The sequence below is a fragment of the Varroa jacobsoni genome, unplaced genomic scaffold, assembly GCF_002532875.2.
Source record: "Varroa jacobsoni isolate VJ856 unplaced genomic scaffold, vjacob_1.0 scaffold_1146, whole genome shotgun sequence".
Taxonomy (NCBI): Eukaryota; Metazoa; Arthropoda; class Arachnida; order Mesostigmata; family Varroidae; genus Varroa; species Varroa jacobsoni.
Genome location: NW_019214048.1, coordinates 263700 through 287239, shown reverse-complemented (window position 1 = coordinate 287239; position 23540 = coordinate 263700). Strand labels below are relative to the sequence as shown.

The 23540-nt window shown below is 40.9% G+C and overlaps 1 protein-coding gene across 3 annotated transcripts in view; it reads right to left on the bottom strand.

The window, feature by feature from the left end:
- The window catches only part of Snap25 (Synaptosomal-associated protein 25kDa), a 232484-nt gene that overhangs the window by 67332 nt on the left and 141612 nt on the right, over positions 1 to 23540 (bottom strand). Inside the window, exon 1 of one of the 3 annotated variants that reach the window (XM_022845088.2) lies at positions 9511 to 11044. The exons of the other annotated variants lie outside the window; for them this stretch is intronic. Within the exon in view, the coding sequence (XP_022700823.1) occupies positions 9511 to 9642 (132 nt within the window). The 5' untranslated portion in view covers positions 9643 to 11044. Of the gene's footprint in view, positions 1 to 9510; positions 11045 to 23540 lie in introns of those variants that run through there. 3 annotated transcript variants of the gene reach the window in all.

Below are 23540 nucleotides of genomic sequence, written 5' to 3'. Positions count from 1 at the left end.
ACTCACACCGGGGCGCCTAGTATATAATGAATAATTTTTATTATTACCATTTCGATAGTTTTTGTAAATAACATAATGCTAGTTTAACTTTGAGTTAAAGTGACTGCAATACGATGACGATGATGCGGCGGCAAGCATAAGAATTAAGTTTAGAGAAGTTAGTTTACCAGCGGCTTTGTAGAAATCCTCGAAAGGCTCTTGAAGGTGCAGAATCTGTTAGATATCACTTAAAGTAACCTTCTAATTTTATTCCCCTGAGAAATAAACACAAGAAGATTATATATATATATATATATATATATATATATATATATATATCATATTTGTGAAAAGTACTGGCCTCAAGAGCTCTCAGATATAGCTGCTTTAACAATGTTGTCTTCTCACAGCATTTTCTGTCGCAAAAAATATTTGTACCTAATTAATTAGCGTTTTTTTCTATTGCTATAAGATAACAAACGCAATTCGTTAATACTAACGAAACTTCGTTTCAAATGACGAGACCACATTAATGCTAGGTCTTTTCTACGCCAGCTCGAACTCAATCATTGTGTGTCTGTATATCGACGATTTCTAAGTTGGCCAAAATCGCATTTGGAAAAGTTGTTCAGGTGTCTCGTCTCTCAACCATTAATTTACTTTATTTTTTTTTTTTATCATTATAATTACTTCCAGCAACTTCTGCTACCCGAGCATTTGGTTGTTTACAGCCAATGGACATGGTAGCGTGAGTCAAACTCATCTTGAACGAGCTCCACCAACTGTTTTCCTCGCCATCAAGCAGGCATCCGTACACTTACGTCAGAAAATTGAGAGGCCTTACTCCAGTTGCCTCAGCCTTCTAGAACGCTGCGCCTCCATCGGGGTCGAACGAAGATAGTTGAGTAAACAGGTAGATCTATATACTTGCACCAAAGATATAGAGAGACAGACTGCTCACGCCGAGGCCAGATGAGCGAACATTGTCGAAATCGTTGCTGCTGGGACAACTCTGTAGGAGCCCCATTCCCCTACCGCGCCTAAGGGCTATGTTGTTTTTGCTAAAACTATTTTGGTAGTTTTAGCAAGGACAGTTACAGGGTAGTTAACAGGGTATCGCATCGTGAAAACAACCACTACAATTCAAGGGCTATCACACAATAATATCGATACATACGTCAGTTGTGGTGGCAAAACTTCTCGGCATCTCTACGATTTACGCCATATACACGACACCTGCCATGCGTCGAGCGCCAGCGGCGTCCGCACAAAGACTGTCTTGATTAATCGATGCTTCAGCTTGAACTTCTGACAATAAATCTAACCTATCTAATTAATGAGCACCATTTATTAGGAAACTGCTTATATAAATATATAGGTAAACTGTATAGTAAGTGATATAACGGTTAGAGATGAAAGTAACTGCCCTCGTATCATCCAAGTCAGCTTCTACAGGCGGAGACATAACTAACACTATTGGACAATGTTTTCTGTTCCTCGGTCAATAGACGGACGCGAGAACAAAGCCCTGACGTTTAAGTAAGTATATTCCTTTGTCCACGATTTATCATGTTATTCATCATCCTAACGACGATTGCTACGTTTATGTTTATATTGGAGTGCATAGTAAACAAAATTTACTGCAATTGTGTGACGTTTCGTTGTATTGGCTGCAGGAGCTTTTCTTGTTTCGCAAACAGTAATAACCATATACTTGGACTGCAGTAGTCAAGACCAAAATCAAACATGAAAGTGTCCATGTTCAGCAAAAACAACCTTTCCTCAATCTATAAACAAATTTCAAGAGTAAAGTCAATTAAGCAGTTAGCTAAGCTAAACAGCTGACGATTGTATAAAATCTAAGACAACGTTTAACAACTTAATCTTACAACAACTTAATGCCGAGCGGTAGCGGGCAATACCGATTTTTTAGTGGCTTTTACGGCCGAACAGTTGCGGAGACGGAGAATTTGGATGAAACTAACGGGACTTTGTGACTGAAGGTATTCAATGGAGGCCCTTTACATCTGTCAGCGTTTGCTGAATAAAACGTGACATATTTATGCATAATCTACACAGATACGGAGAAGCAGATAAGTCCCTTACTTACCGCATGTACGGGTAAATGTGTAACTTTTTTGTATACCTCTATCGCAATGAGTGTATATAACTGACCTTGGACAGATGCCTGATCATTTTATTAAACTTCTTGATATATCCCACTGGGTATTTTGTAGTTTGAACGTAAGGCCAGGTTTGCTGTTCGACGAGCACAACACTTGGTAGTATAGGATATTAATTGTTTCTTTATAATGTAACAGAATAAGAATGAATGACTTTATCTCACTCTATGGTTTACCCAGAACAGCCCCTATGATTAGAGTTTTTCGCAAAAAAAAAGTTACAAGGCCAGCTGATGGTACAGTCATATTTACTGTTTATCTATTAATCTACAATACAAGCGGTACGCCATGCATGCAAAGCTGACTCTTATTTGGGCATGTGAAGATAATGAATAGAGTATTCGTCGACAGGAGTTTTAGACTATCTCTCTGCATGTCTGCGGTCTTTGCCCGTTTCTATAAGCGTAAATGTATGTTTGCTTCTGCGCTGATCGTAGACAATTTAGTGATTATCGGATGCTGCCGTAGCTCTTGTTGTTGTTATTATTTTTAAAATAAGGTTATAACAGGTAGTGATATTTTTAAATATTGATGTTTACAGGATATCAGGCCAAAGTGGAGGGGCGATATCGAGGGTGGTACTGTTACAGCCGCCCAGATACATTAGAAACCAGCAGAAACAGAACGCTTGGGTCGATTCAAGATGGCCGTCAAAAGGTGCGTGTCACTCGAAGCTACTTGTGTGCATGTGTATATTTGTGTGTGTGTGTGTGTGTGTGCGCGTTCGCGCGTGCGGGCGTGCATGCCTGCATGGACGCGTTAATGGTTTGCTCGTTGGTGCTCGACAGACTTCAATAGGACGCAAGGATGTTTCGACTTCTCACTGTATTCTGTGGCCACTAGCCTCCCATTTACGCGATGCCGCTTCTGCTTCTGCTAAAATCAGACATTATGCATACAATCCTATTAACAACTGCAGGACGTTATGGTATGCAAGGAGAACAGAGCATCCTTGACACTATCATTGTTGCTGCGACTCATAGTAATACTTTTCTCGATCACTTTATGTTGCAAGGTTATTAAAAGAAGCGCGTACGCTAGCTGCCCTTTCGTATGCTACTTTGTGCCGCATCATATATGTGTCAATTAATAATTAGTCTGGCACAGACTATACTAGGCGAAGATATGACGTCTGAATGAAGGCACCCAACCGATGATAATCTTACCCTATCTCCTCCAAGTTTTCTTTCTGCTGTAACTTTTCCAGCACTGACAGGTACCCCTCGGTAGGTTATAAACCCCACGACGGTAGGGCAGCTAAAGCCGGTGCCATGTTTGGCTATTGGCTATTATAGGAGATTACAAATCATGGAACAACTTCAATTCGATGCTATTATGACGCTGTCAAAGGTTGCGGTATATCCAAAATTAATCCGTGCTTTGTTCTTCATACACTTCGAGTTTTTGATCTTCATGTGCCGCATGATCTGCAAATAACATTCGTATAATCTGTGCACTATGAGCAATCGCGAAGAAAAAAAATACGGCAGCTAAAAAATCATGAATTTGTCCCTTTATCATAGAACTTAGATGCAGCTTTTAATATAAGGGTTCAACTTTTCCTTTCTCGATAGTTTACGACCGCCATACACACCAGTATTGAAGGTAACATAAGAACTGAAGTCTAGCAGATGGGAGAACTCGTGCAGTCGCGTTGTAAGCCTTCGAACAAAGCAACCATCGTGGCCGAGTGATACTTATCACATGCTTATGAAGCATGAAAGTATCAATATTAATGGAAACAAGAGTTGTTAGTGTGCAGTTAATGCTATGTATTACTTATTACATACATATTACGGAACGCGAGGTGCCAACCAGATGAGATTCATGAAGTGAAAAATATGGTGAAAACTACATCACCCTACGCGAATTCGTCAAAGCCTAACGAGCTTAGATCACGCGACAGTAAGAAAATGCACCGCTCTCTCTTTCACACAACTCCCCGCCTTCGTTCTATCCATTACCTCAGCCTATTTCCAGCTTAGCTCCTCTAAATAACCATCTAAGGACGATCTATGATGCGCAGCTTATTCCAATCAAATGCTATGACAGAAATAGCCTTCCTTGTACGCGTTTTTCGCCCCCTCTCACAATCGTAATAGCCAAACAAGGTAATTATCGATAACAGTTGTGCCTTCGACAGGAAAAAAAGGCCGAAATCAGCGCGACAAAACAAGAAAGGTTCGTGTGACATGCGTGTTGATGATCATAGCCGGTGCACCCGTGCTAATTTAACTCATCCGTGCGTTTTCACGATAACGTCGCCACTTAACGGAAACCTTACTAATTTATTATTTACTTACTAATTTATAGTTGTACTAGTTACAATGAGTCATCATCACTAGACAACGACGATAACAGTAACAATGACTACGGGAACCATGGCGACGACGACAGCTTCAGTCACGTTGGCAATTTACGCATGACAGCGTGACGGATTAATGTTGGATCTACGAAAGTTCGTGCCGCGCTACGACGCAACATGCTTACAACTACGTGCATCTTAATGAGTCCGCCTATAGATATTCTCAACAGCATACGCCAGGACCAGCTCTGTTTGAATTTTTCGACGATGACTATGATTACAAAACGTTGGCAAACGATTAGAAGTACGGCAGTTTCATAGCTCAGTGAAGTACACATAATCTCGCGGACTAATTTGTTTGCGTAATTTCTATTTTGAGTAATCGTTAAAAGTGAATAGACTTCGCGTTGAAGTTATTTCTTGCATTGCTTTAAGTGCTACCACAGTTAGCTCCCACAACATCACCCCTAATAATGGACCAACTGTAACTTTCTAAATGACTTCGTTGTACTATTTTCGGATTTACCTGTACTTCAGAACTCCATCGCTAGAATTAAATGATAGCGCTCATAGCTCCCGTCTCGTTAAGGGACCGCCACCTAATGAGATGATTTTGAAAGAGGACTTCCCGCAACTTGCGGATCAACGAGACGAACGAGGAAAGCTAATATGCCCTTCCGCCTCCGTTTCCTTCTATAGTTCGCTTGCTCTGTAAATAGTGTCGCACTACAATAAGAGCATCGTTATCGCTGTTCGTTCACATTTGTCTGTTATATTTCGGTGTAGATTGTTGACGACTCGGAATACGAAACTTGTGTACATGACCCCTGTTCGCGTCTCTGTTATTGTCTACGGACAAAATCGGAAACCATTTTGTCCTCATCGCCTTTGGGCTTCTTCGCAACTTTTTACCGCCCAGCCCGTCATTAGCCTTTCCTTATTTTCAATCCGGCTCACACCATGAGAAGGACGCTCTAGTTGACTGTAGGAAATAGTCAGACAAGACAGCCGGAGAACGTCTGCACTAGTAGGTCATCCACCGGACCAGGCAAGCGCCTAAAGAGGTAACCACCAACATTGATAAATAGTCCAATAAGGCTCTTATAGCGCAAACATTTCAAGGCCTAGTTCCGTGTAAGATGAGAGAGCTAGCAAACAAAATACAGCTCGAATAGTTACAGGAGAGAGGCCGATGTGGAATGAGGCCACGCAGAATGAAACGTATTCGGTGGAGGAGAGATTTCACAGATTGGAACTTAAATAGATAACTAGTATTGCCGGAATACAGTACGCTCGCGTAGTTTTCGTTGCAGTAAACAAAAACTCTTCAACTACCTAGCAGTTGCTACCTTGATAGCACGGTTACATGTTGAACCGCATTCATTTCCTGAAACATACTATTTAGGCGAAGTATTATTTTTTTAGCAAACACAAGCTGACGTAAGTAAATAGCGCAATACATTGAAAAGGGTAAAATCTTAGGAAGCAGGGTACAGATACGGTTTTTGTCACTCCTCTTGCTTGACACCCCAACTTTGTTGGTTTTGAGCTTAAAATAGCTCTCTACAGTGTAGGTACTCGCTCATGCGTTGCCAACAATATGTTATATATATAAACTGTGTATATATGTATTTCACCATCGGCCACACATCAACGATAGGCAAACTACTAAGGCTCCAAATCTTGTCAATCTATCAAGGCCTTTATATTTCGAGTTTTACGTTCGATATCGTCGTTAAGCGTAATTCCATCAGACGGCTGCGACGTCTGTCTATGCCCGGGCCTCGGGAAGGGAAGGGAGGGGGTAGGGGTCTTATGAAAACCTATACTTCAACACATGACATACGCATAGACATTGGGGAAGCTGACAGCGCGGCATCCAAGGAAGGATGGTACACGTACGTGGATAGTGCTTCAAAAATCCATACATTAATCTACAGCTCTATGCTTAACTGGCATTTATTGGATCTGTCACTCACAGTTACTACGGCATAGAACTACAATATTTTGCTCTAATTTTTCGTTTTTATTATGTAAAGCTTTTTGCATATAATATTGAACGTTATCGTAAATCGTTACCGTCTAACGTGCCATTCTAAGTCTAATTAAGCATCTTTAACTGCAAGCAAAGGGTTGTATTAGAGCTCCAGAGCAAATATGTTGCGAGCATAAGGTCACTTTATGCTAAACGTTTGTCAAAATCCAAAATGTTATTGCCCCATTATAACCGAAATTAAGGTTACCAAACAAATCAATTGTATTACTATTAGAGATAGATTTTATTGTATTAAACAATCGTTATGTATTATCAAAATCTAGTTACCAGATCAACCAAGAATCTTTCGCCGTGACAATAAAATCATTTATGACTTGTTAAGACTTGACTACAAAGAAAAACCTTTGTAACAATGTCCAGCCTCAGTCCATCTTTAGTGAAGCGTTCTATCGGATACCTTTGAAAATCCGATCCTTTGCAGTTATCCAACAATATCGGATGGTAACCTTTGGTTTTATTTCAAAATGAGTCTAGCTACTCTCAGAAGAGTACGCATGCCTTTTTCCTTCTCATCCAATTTATAAAATGCATTATTTTATAGCCTTTTTTTTTTGTTTTTTTTTTTCTTTCCCACAACATTGCTTTCTTAGAGTACGTTTTTCAAATCGGCTCCTCAAATTTAGCATCGTCTTAGATATGAACACACGCGGTGGGTTGATGCTAATATAAGTTGTGAATGATAATGTACTTGCACTATACTGCTTATGGATTGTTTTTGTAGCTGCGTGTGTTATCTTGCGAGGCTGATATTTGCCTACCCAGATATGATGCTCTAGCCCTTTATGTTTCGAATTTTACGTCCGATGTCGTCGTCAGGCGTTACGTTATTCGACGACTGGCGTCCAACACGGAACGAGTCTGTCTATGCGCGGGTTCGAACCTCGATCTCAACGTGTCCCTAAGGTCAACAGGCGAGATAGAAACGAGGACAGCATACCGCCGAAGTGCCGAAGCGGACGATGCTTTGAATAGTATTCGAAAAGTTTATGGAACTCAGTTGAACGCGATGATTGGGCAATATTTTTCTTCTACTGAAATAGTCGATGCTATTGTTGCAGTTCAGGTTGTTGTGCTCAGTTATTACTAAATAGCTTGTTGGACTCTAAAACCGGTAAACATATTTTTACTGCAGTCGCGGAATCACGAGTGGTAACGTTGGTCTTTTGCGGCTGATCAGGCAGAGGTAGGCGATAGAAGAGGCATCCATTCGAACCTGTTTTTAGACTGGCGTTGGTAGTTTCTGATACGTTTGCGTGCTTTACTGATGCCAATGTTCTATGAAAATATCTCTTTCTTTCTTTCTCTCTCGCTTTATATATATATATATATATATATATATATATATATATATATACATATATATATAAAGTTATATTGGAATGTACTTCTTCTTGCAGTTTATTGAAAAATTTTTGTCCAAAAATGAAAATTGATCTTTGTTCTGTAAATGTACAACGCCTAATGATCAATGTCTCTTTTGTCTGTTCCTTTCACTTTTATAAAGAAGAATATCAAAAGTTGACCCTAACCCAATCGATCCCCTATATATTTCGTAGCTATAAAGTTTTCATCAAAAGCAGGATATATTTACTAAATTGTTTACAGATTGATATCACAGTCTGATGCTTTCACATGTCCTCATTCATCTGCCTACAGAATTAGATCATTTTCTATTTACGAAAAACATTAAGTGGCGAAGTGTATCCTGACCGTATCTTAACTTCTAACCAAGTATATTTCGTTTATTAAAAAGCACCTTCTGTATCCGCTCCGTAAAGGCATCGTAACAGCTATACACGTGCTATTGGAGCCGGATATAGAATTGTCCGAGTAATAGGAACATTCGGAAAGAGCCTGACGCTTGAGTTCGTCGTTCTTGCCAGACGATCTCGGCAGATGACAAACAACATTGATGAAGTGACAGGACGCAGAAACACACACACATATACATCCATATATACTGCTTAATACAGCAACTCGGGCCATTTCCAGGCCGAACGAATACTATGTAAACTCAAACATAGTACATCACTGGACGTACAATATATATGCGTAACACGTGGGACGCCCTTTTGTTTTCTTATGAGGTTAATAACAGCTAACAACACACGACTGTAACAGGCCAGAGTAAGAGTCATGCAGCCGTATGGAAGATCTCTGCAGCAGAATACGTATGTTTATGAGTTGTAATTACCTCACAAATGCCTATCACAGAGTACGAACTTTTTGTTGCATTTTGTAGGGAGCTGAAGCTTAGGCAAAAGATCCATAGAAACATGAAGCTAAACAAAGTTAAGCAGCGCAATGGTCCGCACCGGCCTAGAAGATTCATCCGCATTATTACTGCGTATGGGTTCAAGAAACATCTTTTCTTGTCACTTCACTAAATAGCCTACTAAAATCCCGATAAATCGATGCCGACTGTTGCGACATTTGGGCGTCGCGTGCTCATTTTCAGAGTGAGATAAAGGTAAAGCGTCGTACGATGTGTGTTCAATGCCACGACGATCCTAAAAACCTTTTGAGACGGGCGTTTATGAAGTGTGCTCTCGTTTCCATAGACTATGAAGCACTGAAGTGGACAAAAATGTCTAAGTGGTACCTGCTTTTTCTTCAGGAAATAGTAAAAACTTGCAATCATTTCAATTTTACTTGTGTTCAATATCGAAAATTTTCGGGCCTTGCATATAGCTGGCAAAAGGTACGAATTAAACTTACAATATTTTTTAATAGTAAAAAAAAAACGGTATTCTAGTTTCCAACGGCAGATAAGTCTCTATAGAAAAGTACGATCGATAAATGGCTAAGTAATATACATCTATGCATATTTGGCTATTTTTTTAGTGCATATCTGGCTAAAATCTGCCCGGGATCATTGCTATTTATTTTGTTAGATTTCCCTCAAAATGCTTTCGTAACTGATCGTTCAAGCTTTCGAACTGATGATTCAAAGGACTTTATAGCAAACTATTCTACAATGCACTTACATCTTGTGCCCCATTAGCGATTCGCTGTTGAAGTTGCTCCCCCGTCATTTCATCGGGGTTCATATTTCGAAGCTGAGTAGCCTCATCCTCGGGCTCCGGTTCCGGCTCCTTCTTCCCTATTCCACCAAACATCTTCTCGACTGTTGTCTGTCGCTGTTGTTGCTTCGATCAGTTTTTCTGTAGGACAGAGTCACGGTTTTTGCCCCCTTCCTTGGCAGCGCTTTTTGCGGTTACTGTATCGATAACGATAATGATGCTGCTCTTTTCAAACTTGCTTTATATTCGGTTTCTCTGTGTAATGAATAAGTAAAGTACTGAGCAAAGGCTTTTTGTTGTTGATGTTTTTGTTCTCAGTTTATAGCTTCACTCAGGTCTCGCTCTTCGCCTAATTGCTTGCTGGCAAATTTTCTGGACAGAGTATCCGGCCGATGCGCAACACGAGGTAACAATATCGATGTGCATGAAAACATGTAAGAACTTTTGTTCCACCGCAACCTTATTTTCCGGTTATTACAGCCCGCTAGTGCGGTCTGCTTCTGTTTCAGCTGTTTTCTTCGTAGGCTTGAGCTTGCTTTTCCGGCGTACACTGGACAGACCTCTCTGGTAACTTGCCCCACCGTTGGTACGGAAAAAGGTACTCAACAGTGTTATGAATATTGACGACGTTGTTTCGTATGAACGGTGTGTAAGGTGACTGCACTTTAGAAGTGTTTCTTTTAATTGTAGACTAATGGGCGAGTAATTGCAATAAATTATATAGAATATACCACAGCGCCTTTGCCGGTGCTGTGATGGAGGAGGACGTGGCAAAATATTTCAAGCGTGTTCTATCGTAGAGTGGGGGCTATCTCTGAACGGTATCACAGCTGCTCCTGCTGCTACTGTAGTGCTACTTAAAGAAGAACAACAGCTTTTATTAAAAGATGAGTCACAGCTTCCCGCTCGTTCGATGTACGCTTCCCCACTCCGCCTCCGTATTTGAATGCGTTAACAGCGATAGAGAGTCAAGATCTTGGAAATCTTGAAATAATCTCGTAACAAAGGTTGTTTATTTATTGCAGTCGTTAACTACGGCCATTGTTCCTGTTGTTTTGTTCAGCTGATCTAGGCTTGCTAAACTTCGCGTGTTTTACTGTAACCTCTGGATGTTCCTCGATGCTTTAGGCTATTTACGATCGTTAATTGAACAAATGCCTGTGCTACTGTTATGTCCCGATTAGAACATGTCCCGCACCTTTCCCGGATTCGTTCGATAAACACTTGTTGACTTGCTGTTTTCACTGTTTCTCCACTCGCTGGCTTACTTATGTGTACGTGCCTGTATGCATCTGTGTGTTTAATATATGGGGCTATATAGTTATAGAATAACTCGTTTCTAGTTCTAATATCGACGATAGCCTCTTGACAACGTGTAGCCCGGTCGATGTTGACCGTTGAGGTTTTTCAATTACTAGTTAGTATCCGTACCCCGAATTCGGTGTATCCAGTAGTAGATCAGCTTCGAAAGGGCTTCCCTCCTGTTAGAGTGACTCTTTTTCTGTTTGGCTTCTTATTTAACAATATTGTTTAACGTTACACGTTCGGTATGATTGCACGCATGAGCGCGTGCATTATCTGTTTTCACGCCTATATTTTTATGACAACTAGGTTTTTTAGTTTTAGATTACTAGCAATACTTTTAAAACTTCACTATCCTGTGGTTTATCTCGGTAATGCAGGCTGGGAGAGTTGCTTCTTATGTTGAAGCTAGCGGGCTGTTACTTCTTCGCTTTCCCATCTAGCCACATATATATGCGGGTATATAATTATTCCACGCTGCACGAGTAATAGCAGATGCCCGTCATGAGACGAGCGAATAGTATTTAATTGTTATAGGAGTATATGTCGATATAGAAATATCTGTATGTAGTTGTGTATATAAGTTCGCTTTTCATAGACCGGCTTTCACACAGAACGTGTTCTGTATGGCGCCTACTTTTGCTCCTATCTTCCGCTTTCGACACCTGAATTCGGTAGGAATTGGAGTTACTCGGCAAACTTCGACAAATTATCTCGAACTGTGTCGTTGTCACTTAACTATCGATTAGCCGGGATCCCTTTAATGGCTTGAGCCTTGGATGCTTTTTGGTTTTCTTCAAACGGGGGCTTCGTCGTCTTGTTGGACGCCGCCGGGTGGAGGTTATTCGCGTCGACGATATATGATCCTGTATCGTAGAATCGGTTATCAATTTCCTTAGGCTTGCTTCGTTAGTTTGGGCGGCGCTTGTAGTTCCTTGTAGTATCTGTGATGTTCCTATTAAAGTTTTGGGTAGTTACTGTTGTTGGTGCTGTATTACAGTTAGGCTGGCTCGTGATTAACTTAAGTAGAGGGCTTTTACGAAAGAAGGCAACCCACGAACGAGAGTGAGCAACACTGCAAGCGGTTAGGGAAGTTTTCAAGGCTCGACGGGCGGCTCCAGAAGTTTTCAACCACGAGAGGAAAGAAAAGACTAGCGAAAAATTTCGCTAGAACCGGTTTAGCGGTTCACGTCAATAAAGCGTTTTCCTCAAACAATTTTCGAAGCTAGGAGCAGCAATACTTGTCGGTTGTGCCAGTAGACCCGCAAAACACCGTAATCCTTATAGTTGCGTATGTCGTTTTTAGAATATGAAAAATAGGCGAAGCACTGAAACTGTACAGTAGTAAGCTAAACACTCGTCGACACATTCAGCAATACTCTTCCCCCGTTGACGTTACACTTTACTACACTCGTAGGTACTCTTACGACACCGTACCCTTCCCACTGGTCACCGCCTTATATCTTTCTCGTAGCACGGATTCACAAATTCATAGAAATATAGTAAGGGCAAACGATCCCTCTAACACGATTTGGATTTTGCTCGCTATGATTCCTATTAGCACAGTGCATCCGCCGCGTCTATTTAAGTGAACTTCCGTTATGACCAGCCGACTTCTGCTGACTTACGCATATATTCGACAGCAGATCGCACTTCTTCGGTGATTTAAAGATGACAAATTGCATTGACTACGCTGAAACTTTCACTTCTTGTACTTATGTTTACAGCGTCTAGGGCCTTATTGGCACCACTGACAAAGTTGCCACCCTGAACAAAAACTAAACACTATCAAAGATCTCGACGTCAAACAACAACGACTTCAGTAGCAGTACTGAAATATTGATATTTTACTTCAGAAACTGAGAACTTCGATGCCAGCTAGTGTGAGCTGCCTTGCCTACGTTTTCCTCTCGAGTGGACAGACGAATAGCAAATGTAGGCCTGCCTTCCTGGTGGCCCACTTCACGGTCCAGCACGCACCGATGCAATCTGAAGTTTGCCTGCGATGTGGTCGAAACGCGATGGCGATCTACCAGTCACTAGATGATGCTAGGCACAGCTTGGCTACACTATTCTAGAGAGACCAGGTTACTGTTCATTGCTGACACTGAAAGAACGACCACCCGACGGTGCGTCCTTGATTCTTATCTCCTTTGTTGCCCAACGCCGGATCGACAAAATCTAGACACGCTTCAAAAGCACCTAGCCCAAACAAAGGGTAAATCCCGAAAAAGGACAACGAAGTGATATCGCAAGTGATCGAGTGACCGACTGGTTAGCTCCCGAATTTAGGTCGATCGATGAATCAATCTATAAATCATACACAAAGATCAAAATGGAGGCTATAAAATGATCTAATACTTAGTGACAAAAGGCGCTAGGGTTTGTGAAATGGGAGAATCGTTGTCAACTTTGTTGTGGTGAACAAACGGAGGCAAAAACAGACAGACAGACAGACAGCTGTCAACGTGCCTACAAAACACGTTTTGTTTTTATATGAGGACGACGTTCACGTTCATCAGAAGGAAAGCCGAGGATGAATTAACGTTAAACGTGCGGATAAACTACACGCTGATATTGCTTTGTCGTCTCCTTCTTTAGCGGTTTTTGTGACGATGACGTGCAACTGCGCTTGAATAGGTTATCCAAATTGTGGCTGCTGTATCCGTCCATTTTTGCGGCCGCTGTTCGGCTAGGGGCTCACTGAAGGGCGCTGCTCCGCATGCACCACTCCGTTGAAGAGACGCGTCTGTTTTGACGCCCCTTGGTATTACATATACACTGCTGCTGTAAAGGCATTGGGGGTCTGCTAAAGGGGAAAGGGGCCACGAGTCGGGGAAGTTGGGCCAAATGAGAGAGGGTAACACGCAACGAGGCTCACCATTACGACGGGAAGCGAGTTGTATGAGGGAGAGGGCAGATCCAACAGCTGGACTATGGCACACGGCAGCCAGCAGAGAGCCAGTTACTACCCCTCACCCCCGAACCACGACAACGATCACTACCATTGCTTGCTAACCCCACATCAACGTTGAAAGACACCCGACAAGGAATAGCGATGTTACTTCTGTCAATGCACATGTTATTTTAGCGTAAACTACTAGCTGCGCCTTGAACCGGAAAAACGAATTTTATATGTAGAGTATATATATATGCAGGGTCAGATGGACGAATAGAAAAACAGCTGAGCACACGAGCGGACAACGATAAGTTAATTCTACATTTATTGTGGTCTAACGAGATTCCATTGCTGAATAAAGAAGTAAGCGGTTGATCCTTCGATAGACTTGAATAGGCAGGCTAACATATACCGTAGGTCCCTGAGTGGGGAAGGGGCTTACTTCGTAATGGAGGCGCCGTTGCCGTATTGAAGAGAGCTGCTGCTGCTGCTGCCGCGGCGCCGCCGCCGCTGCCTCTACTGCTTTCCCGCGCTGCTACTACCTCCGGCGCCGCCGCTACCGCCGCTGGATTTACCATAGATCTGTCGCAAACCGCATGGGGCCCGTAGAGCGAAGGGAAGGCAGGGGCCCGGCGGGAAATTCGAAATGGTCGCAGCCACGCGGACCCGGAGCGGATTTCAATGATTTCGCACGCATCTCGTGCTGCGCATGCCACTCTTTGTTAAGAAACATCTCCTCGTGAGGCTGGCCTACTCGGCGAGGGTTTATCGTCTAGCTTGCGTTTAATCGGTGCATCGAATGTTATACCGTCACGTGTCCACGATGCAGATCCCCAAAGGCTCGACTCTATCCAGTTTCTTCAGCCCCCTATTACAAGTGAGACTACTAAATGCTAAAGGAGGGAAGGGAGGAAGCTTCGTTTAAATGCCGACATAGAAGGTACTAGAAACTTCACAAAGCTCTGTTCCCGTGTCACACACACACGCACACAGTCACACAGATAATCATACATTAAAAAACACCTATTCTAAACGTACTGTACAGGCCATCTGGCACTAAACAACGGTTTTACCAAACCGCATATAACAAGGTTAGGCCATCAACAATGCTAGGTTATTGCGACACTCGAAACGTAACACCTAATAAATCAGACATTCGCAACCTTCAAAGAAAAGATTAATTACACTGTACGTAGCTTATAATTCTATTAGATAGACTGGTTTTTGCACTCCGTAGGTTTGTTTGAAACTTTGCACGCTCCTCGCTTGGACTTTTCTGACAAGGCCTATCGCAATTGGCTTCTAGGGTTCTTCATTTAAGGCACAATCTAGGCTCCGTTTATGAAAACGTCGACGATGACTCTTCTGTTGCGAGTGTAAAATATCAGCTGAATTTCAGCTGAAGCCTCTGCGTAGGGAAGAGGTAGTTGTATTACAGTTTTTAATCGCCCTTATATAGTACTGGGAAACAGATTGAGGATAATCAAGTGAAGTTGGTTCTTCTTGAATTCAGTGAAGGTACTATTGCCGATCGCTTGGCCGTGCTCCTATCATTGCTTGCTCGTTTATTGCATTTTTAATGAAAACAAATGTGTACCCAATATCTGCATTTAGAAAGAAGAGAAAGAAGAGAATTCATTTTCTCTTCTATAACAGTCTTATATAAAAGTCTTCTATAACACCTTTTAACGCGGTGGTTAACAGTTAAGGCAAAGCATTATCATAGATAATTTACTGGATTCGATAAGTGCTCTGCTGTAACAGCTTCGAACACGCAGTGGGATGACAAGTTCACCTCGATTCGATTTGTTCAACTGGGTCAAGAAATTGACAATATAAAGGCCCAGGATAGGCAAGGTGGCCTTTCTATATGACAACAATTGACCCTATGAGGCTTTGGTGAATCGCGAAATTCTGGCAGATTTTCAACGGAAACCCTCTAATGCTTGGCTTTTACAGACGTAAGTCTGTTGGATTATACGGTTAAGTCCCATGTAGCAGGGCCTGGGAAACAAGCGATTCAAAATAAGACGCAGAAGTTTGAAGGTTCAGCTATCAATGCATCGGCTTCATTACCAAGAGCGTTTACTTGTTGTTATAAAGGCAAAGAAGGGTTACGTAGTCAAAAAAAAAATTATTTTCATTAGCAAAGCTAATCTCTCCGAACCTTACCAATGCTGGAGGTGAACTGAAAAATAAAGGTACCTTCTGACGGACCTATACAATGTCCTTCGTGTGTTCTGTGGCCAGACTACGATTGTAATTATTGCTATTATAATTACATAAATATTCTTAATTTTCACAGTATTCTAGGTACGACACCGTCATGTTCAACATTAAACGGGTCGACCGTTGTAATTTATTATCTGAAATAGCTAGTCTGTTTCTTCTAGTCAATGTTCAGGAAGAAATTAAATAACTATTCATTAATAGCAAGACCTAGATAGGACTATACCCAATGAAATATACAGATTTTCAAACTGGGCCTTAATGTTTTACCCGTTTGAGCTTGCCAACTCCACGACATTGGAGAATAATAGGGCACCTAAAAGTTGACCTATTCGGTTTATCCGACCTTGTTATTGAAATAATAACATCGAAATTATAATTGTCACGACGACAATAGAATGTCCTACCAATGTTTCTATCGAACCAAACAGCTGCATCGCAAAATGAGTACTAAAGTAGTCAACGTAGCAAGCTTTAAGTGGACGAACAAGTGACCGATGGATGGATCGCGTGCAGTACGTATGCGTACTACTTTGGTACCCTTAGTGGGTAGTGTCTAGGTGGTTTGGTCGTTTCAGGTCGGGGAATTATTGGAGTTCATGCCATAATGATCTAATAATTCCCCGATCTAATAAGCGATAATGATCTAATAAGTTATTCTACTGTAACATCCATCGTTTTTTCCAATTACTCAGACCAACTTTCGACATAATGCAGCGCTATACACCATATATTTTTATATTTACAAACTACAAGCGTGTGACTGCCACCTAACATATATTTGTTGGTTTTATGCAATTAGATACAAAGCATGCATCAAAATGTATCATTTGTACAGATCCGCACAGCAAAAAAAACATCTAAAAGTTTTGCCCATTTCTACGCATTGTGCCTAAGGCAAATTCAATCCAGTATGACTGAACTTGAAAGCTCAAAATGAATAAAAAAAAAAATTATATTTTTTCCATACACAGTTGATTCTGCATACTATCAGTGGTCTTGCAATTTTCTGCTGAACCAAAATTTCGCACAGTGGAGCTTCGGTAGTTTTTTTGGGTAAAAAAATTATGAGAAAATTTCTGCATCCTTCCATTTAAACTACAAACTAACGGGTTAAAAATCGAAGTAGATGATATTTCGATGAGTGCATTGAAAATTTTAAATAAAAATTTTCGGTAAATAAAAGTTTTTTTTTGTCGATTTTTGCCATTAGTTAAAGATGTACGTGGCCTAACATCGCCACAATTTCTGTTCGGGTAGATTTTCCAATGGCTTATTATAATGTTATCAGTTGTTCATAGGAAAAGCCTAAATTAATCGTTTCGTCTATTAGCAGCGGCTCGTAACGCACGATTCCTCCCAATGGCCACAAAACATTTTCTTTGCATCGTCCGCACGGGCTCTGTCACAGATTCTTCGCCCTTTGAGCATTATCTGATTTACACAGTATTGTTGTACATGGTCCATTTTTCATCTCCCCGAACCAGCCGCTTTAGATCATTGTGTTTCCGTAGAACTTCGCAGATACACCGAAATCAGTTCCTCTACTCATGCGTCGCAATACTTTCATCAGCCTTTTGCACAGTTGATCGGCCACCGCGAAAAATATCTGTGCAAAATCTGAGAGATAAATCTGAACGAAAAGGAGAACAATTCGGAACCTATTTTTTCAATAATGCATCTTGGTCGTAAATAGTACCAATTTTTCTATGCGGTTGGGCAGCATTTTTGCCTTCGTCGTAGTTGAATTATAGAAAATATTGATTTTTGCAAAAAATTCTAAGGCAATAGATTCTAAAGGCCATTTAGCTGGAAAGACCGTCAAATACTTTTTAAACTATTCAGTATATATATATATATATATATATAGGTAACCTAAATAATGCTTCGTTGACTTCGTTCCAACGTTCGTATGAAGGCAGGTAAAGGTGCACAAACGATGCCTTGAAAAGCTTCACGTATTATGTTTGTTTACCAACAGCCCATGTAGTATATATGACCCTGATCTAATTAACGTCAGTTGTTACGCCGATCTCTGTCGCGCAGTGTGTGTTTAAATGTTGCATTTCTAGCACTGCGGTAACAATACCTCAAGTTAGGGTATAGGCAGCTGTAAATATCTAATATATTCACTACCGTGTTGGTAGCTGAAGATGAATTTTGGGTATATCAGTATGATCGTTATTTTAGCGCAATATAAGATCTTTAGCAATTCACCACTGAACGAAAATAATGTACTCATCATGATCAATTGTCAAATAATCATTGAAAAAATATTAACCATTAACCCATCGATAAGTTACCTGTTTGATCAGTATTTCACGGTCAGCTGTGAGGCTTTAGGGATGTCTTATTGAACATGTCAAGGTTGGAAGTTAGATATTAAAAACGTGGGCTATGGCCAGAGTAAAGGTAGTCCTGCGCAAACATCAGATATCTCTTGAAAGACATACGTCTGTATGCTCTGGTATTATTACTCGACCCCCTTCCACGGTCGATCGGAGGTCATTGAAAGACGAATAATTGACCTCTCGTATCTGTACACGTTGCCTTGCATACAAGCAGAAACTGACAGCAGGGCTATCGTTCATAGTATTTACGCACTCCACTCACCTGAAAAGCAGTAGAAAGTACAATACAGCAAATTGTCAGTGACCGAAGACAAATTATTGGAAAGCAACAGGACACTTCATCAAAAGATGTCCTTGCATTGTTTCTTTCCAATGAGCTGTATTAAAGACATTCTTGAAGACCGAAACTTTCTTAAAGATGCATGGAAGAGTCCTTATTGCAGAGGAACTTGGTCAGAATTGTACTCATTCTCCAACAGTTGAAATAATTATAATGTACAGTGATTCAGCACATTCCCATTCGATGGAGTAGGCAGTAGCGTCGGGGACCTAAATCCAAAAGATTTCCACCTTTAATTTTAATTGGGCAGATGAAAATTTATGAAATTTTGTACCTGCGAGTCTGTTAATGAAATTATTTTACCTTATACATTTTATGGGCAAGAAATTATTTAAAGGGACAAAATTGTGACCGAAAAAAGGGCGGCGTTAAAATACAAGAACTGTTGCATTTAAAATGTTGGAAAAACTGCAATAGCTCTAGAACAGTTAATATTGTTTACTAATAAACTACTCAGAATCAGAATGATCGTACTTCGCTGGTTTTCACTTACTATTATATATATATATATATATATATATATATATATATATATATATATATATTACTACAATGTCAAATAATCTTTCGACTAGATTCCCACACAAAAACACAAAAGTGTTAATATTTATCGACATATTTTACAAAACGAAATAGTATAGTCACAGGGTGCGTAGACATTTTTTTAACAGTAAAAATCTTAAGCAAGCTTTGAACATCCGCCTTAACAGCTTCTCCAATCCTCTAAAAAGATAGCATCTTATCTGTAAACATGAAGGGGCCATTCTATCGGCCCGCTTCAGAGATCAAATCTCGGCTCAAATAAGTACAGCCATATTAGCCAGAAGGGTGAGGCATTGGACCCTACCCACTGGCCTATCAAACTGCCTGCCCCTGGCTCAGGCAGTAAGCACTGTTCGCTAAACCTACTTCCGATTTCCTATCACACGTCTCCCTTTCTGGCTTCAAAGACTCCTTGGACGTTTATGAAAGCCTGCGAGACGACAAACGGAAAGGAGAGATACAGCTGAGTGTATGTGTGCTGCTTTCTTTACCTTTAAAGCTTTAGTTTGATGTAACGTTAGTAGTAATGTCCTTAGAAGATTTTACGTTTTTTCACTGTGACCATCACGAAATGTGATGGTCACAGCGGACAGTGCTTAATCATTCATCTGAAGTTACCGGTCTGTTTGAAAATACGTAAAAATTTAGGCTTTTTATAGGTCCTAGCTTAATAGATTGAATTGAATTGCTGAACCACAAGGCTGCATTTGCCATACATCGAGCGACTCAACCGCGACCTACGCGCAATGATAACACTGCAGAAGGATCGTCCGAAGCACAGAACCGTCAGGCTAAAGTACAAAAAAAAGAAGTTGAAACCCGTAGATCTTAGAGACAGTCTCCCCTGCAATTAGGCCGCTGAAACTCGGTCCTCAAATATTCCTGTTTTTTTGAGATGGAGTATGGAGTAAATGACGACCGAACATAACGGTGTGCCGCCCTTGACGCTTCAAACCCTTTAGGCCAAATGAAAAGATCTCCTTATTCGTTGCTCGACTTTGGAGGAGATATAATTTGAGATGAGCGAGTTGTTACAATTACGCCTACATGAAACGTTATAGAAAACAACCTCTTCCGTACCTTAAGATCCGTGTCGTTAGGTCGGTCTGAACTAGCTTTAACAATCTCCTAACATGTTTCCTGAAGACGGTTGTATTTTGCGGTCCGATTACGTTACGAACCGGATTCGGACGCAACCGTCGATCGTTGTAATCTTAAAATGCATGGGGAATAAAATCAGCCTTCAATTACGCCTCATGGGCTTGACATCAACGTCCAAAAAACAAATTATTATATAGCAATCGGTCGATGGCAGTACGCAATGTTTGCTTTACCGAATTCGGGACTTAAGCTTATGGCAGTTAGTCCAGTCGGAGACCTATCGTGCCAGAACAAACCGACCAGTAGAAAGTACATATAATCGTGTTTCTGCGATAATATTAGGATCAATGAGGGATTTCATGCTCCGTTGTATCTTCGCTAAATGTGAGCATTAAATCCGGTTAATCAAGCAACGTTCGCGTAACTTCAACAAATTCCACAAGTATTTCATTGTTTTTTCTTGAAGCGGCAGAAGAAATCCTCAAATGGCGTAACTTTTCTGTACCGGAAAACAATCATACAGCGTCGTCTTGAATGCTTCCTCTTGAAAATCGCATTGACGTGTACGGCTTCCGGAAAAAGCAGTCGAGCGTCTTTACATACCATTCAGTTGGCTTGCTATCCCTGGTACTCGGTTCGATGCTTAGATCCATATTGCCAGCCACCAAAATGATTTAGCCCTGTTAACGGCAGGCTGGCAGAAATAAGCACCTACATAGCGCTATTTCTTTACTAAGTTATTCACAGTCAATAGAGCGTCCTATCCGCTAGTTATTTGCTCGTCGTAACTCTATCACACAAACAATATATGGCACATTTACGTTACGTGTTCATTGAACTCTAAGAAAAGTTTAAATATCTCTGGTTTGTCCGTCTAAACACATTCGGTTTCCGTCGAGAACGACGCACACGTACACCGTACCCTGGCCCACAGCACAGAATGCAATTTTGTGGGATCTTGCGTCCCCACTGGGAGAATAAATTTCGTAGACATTCTTGGTGTAATAATCAGACAAGGACTGATGGTTTAGATATGCTGTCGAAACAACCCGTCGCCGTTAGGTGCCGTCGATAATCGCCCCGGCACCGCTAACCATTTGATTGCCATTCAGCAACAAGTAGTTCGAATGACATATTCTAATAGGTACTTAGTTATATAGGCCTAGAAATCTATTAGAATCGACATAGACTTAAACTTTGTACAAGATGTAGGTGGCAGCAAAAACCCGCTGCACTTCATCCGAGGGCGAGTCTTCACAACCTAAACTCTACGGTTTAACTCAGTCCTATTTTTTTTTATGGATAGCGCACGTACCTAACAAGATTAGGCTGACCAATCTCTGAAGCAAATACTAGCTATTAAAACTTGATTAAACTTAGCTGAAAATGTAATCTTCTTCTATAACAGTATGCTACATTTTAGATTCGCGTAACTTCATGAAGTTTGTCAGAAATCATATAATAATTTTCGCATACAATCTCTGTTGCAATATACGTTGGGCACGTTATTTAGGGTTCTCAAACGTGTTTCGCCAAATGGACCACTTGTTATTAAATTAACAAGTAATAACGAGGCGCTATTAATTAATTAATAGCCCAAGCCAAAGGATCATAAGAAAGTATTCAATGTATATTGTACTAAATAACTTAGTTACTATTTTCTGTTCTTAAAAAAGTCATTAACTTGACCTACATCCACAATAACGCATTTACGATAACAATCTGATAAATTCGTTCAAGCCTATTCTGTGTATTTTTAGTCCATGATCAGAGTTTATCTATTAAGAATTTTGTTTCTATGCATACAATCTGAGCATGAATCAATTGATTTCTGATCTGATATGTCTGAGTTAGCAGTTCTCAAATTCGACGGCTACATTCCATCTACGACACGTAAATAATGGCCATATATAAAACCTTTCATTATCGACCTATAACGAGTAATGTACACATTTGTTCTTCGCTGTTTCAATTGTAGCCGTCGCCAGAGGCTAAACCGGTGATTAAGGACTTTGCTTAACGAAATATGCTTCGGATCTGGTACTAGCAAACAGAATTAGTTTTACGTTTAGTATGATGTTGCTAGTTTGAGAAACATCAACTTCTAGTCACAAGTTATCCAATGCACTTTGTTTAAGTGAGCTGTTAGCAGGCAAAGTTATGGTTTGGCATTGCTACGCGGTCCCGCATCGTCACAAAAAGCGCGAAGGAAAGCCTTCGTACAAATGTGCGCCCTTGAAATTTCTCGAATTCGTATAAACTAAAAAAACAAAGCTCATTGAAAAATAACTTGGATACTTTTTTGGAAAATTGCCTTCTGTGCCCGCCTTCCACACTGCTGTTCCGTGGATTATTAGCACAAATGCAGCCTATCTAAACGTACCGTGCTGCCAAGATATCGATAGGCGAAATACAATTCATGGCTCCTTTTTTCCCATTGGTGGGTAGCGCTCCCGTTGCATATCTCGTGCAAAAATATACCTGTGCAAGAATCGTCAAACAAAGGGGGCAGCAAACTTTAAAGTGTCACAGCTGAATGCACGGAAAACACTGCGCAAGAAGTGAGCAGAGGGCAGCTACGTAGAGTTGTCATCCATTGTAGTAATTGCTGAGCCGTCCACTGAGGACAGTACGTACACAATGAAATGGAGGTAACGTGATGGATTACCTTCGGTGTTAGTGAGGTACCTGCACGACACATAGACCTTCGTGGTTGCCACCAGGCCAAAGAAAAGTTTACGCTATGTTTAACGGATTACCTGTTCAGGCTGCCAAAAATGTTTGTCTGAGAAAGAATAACAAAAATACCAAACGCGTTGTACAGTATCACAGATGGAAATTGTCCCATAGTGCATGCTACGGTGTGTTGTCGCGAACATAACGATCTAAGCCCAAAAATGCCTTTCAGCAATGTAGGTTCCATTAAAGACCTTTTTGCATACAGCCCAGCTTTAGGTAGGCCATTGCGTGTAGTTGACGATTGTGCACAGGCCCAATGTGTTTCTAATGGTCCTGAAAGTACTTCTTCGCAAGGAGATGCTCGTATTACACAAATATATAGACTTTAATTATAACAGTCTTTACAGGCCCTGTTATGTTACACGTTATTTTTGGTAATGATTACCGATAATTTTTTTGATTTAAAAATTTTAATTGGGTTAAGTCACTTGGTTTCGCTAAGCTTTCTGTTCGTCTCCGCAGCGGTAGTACAATAACATGGCTGCCTCCT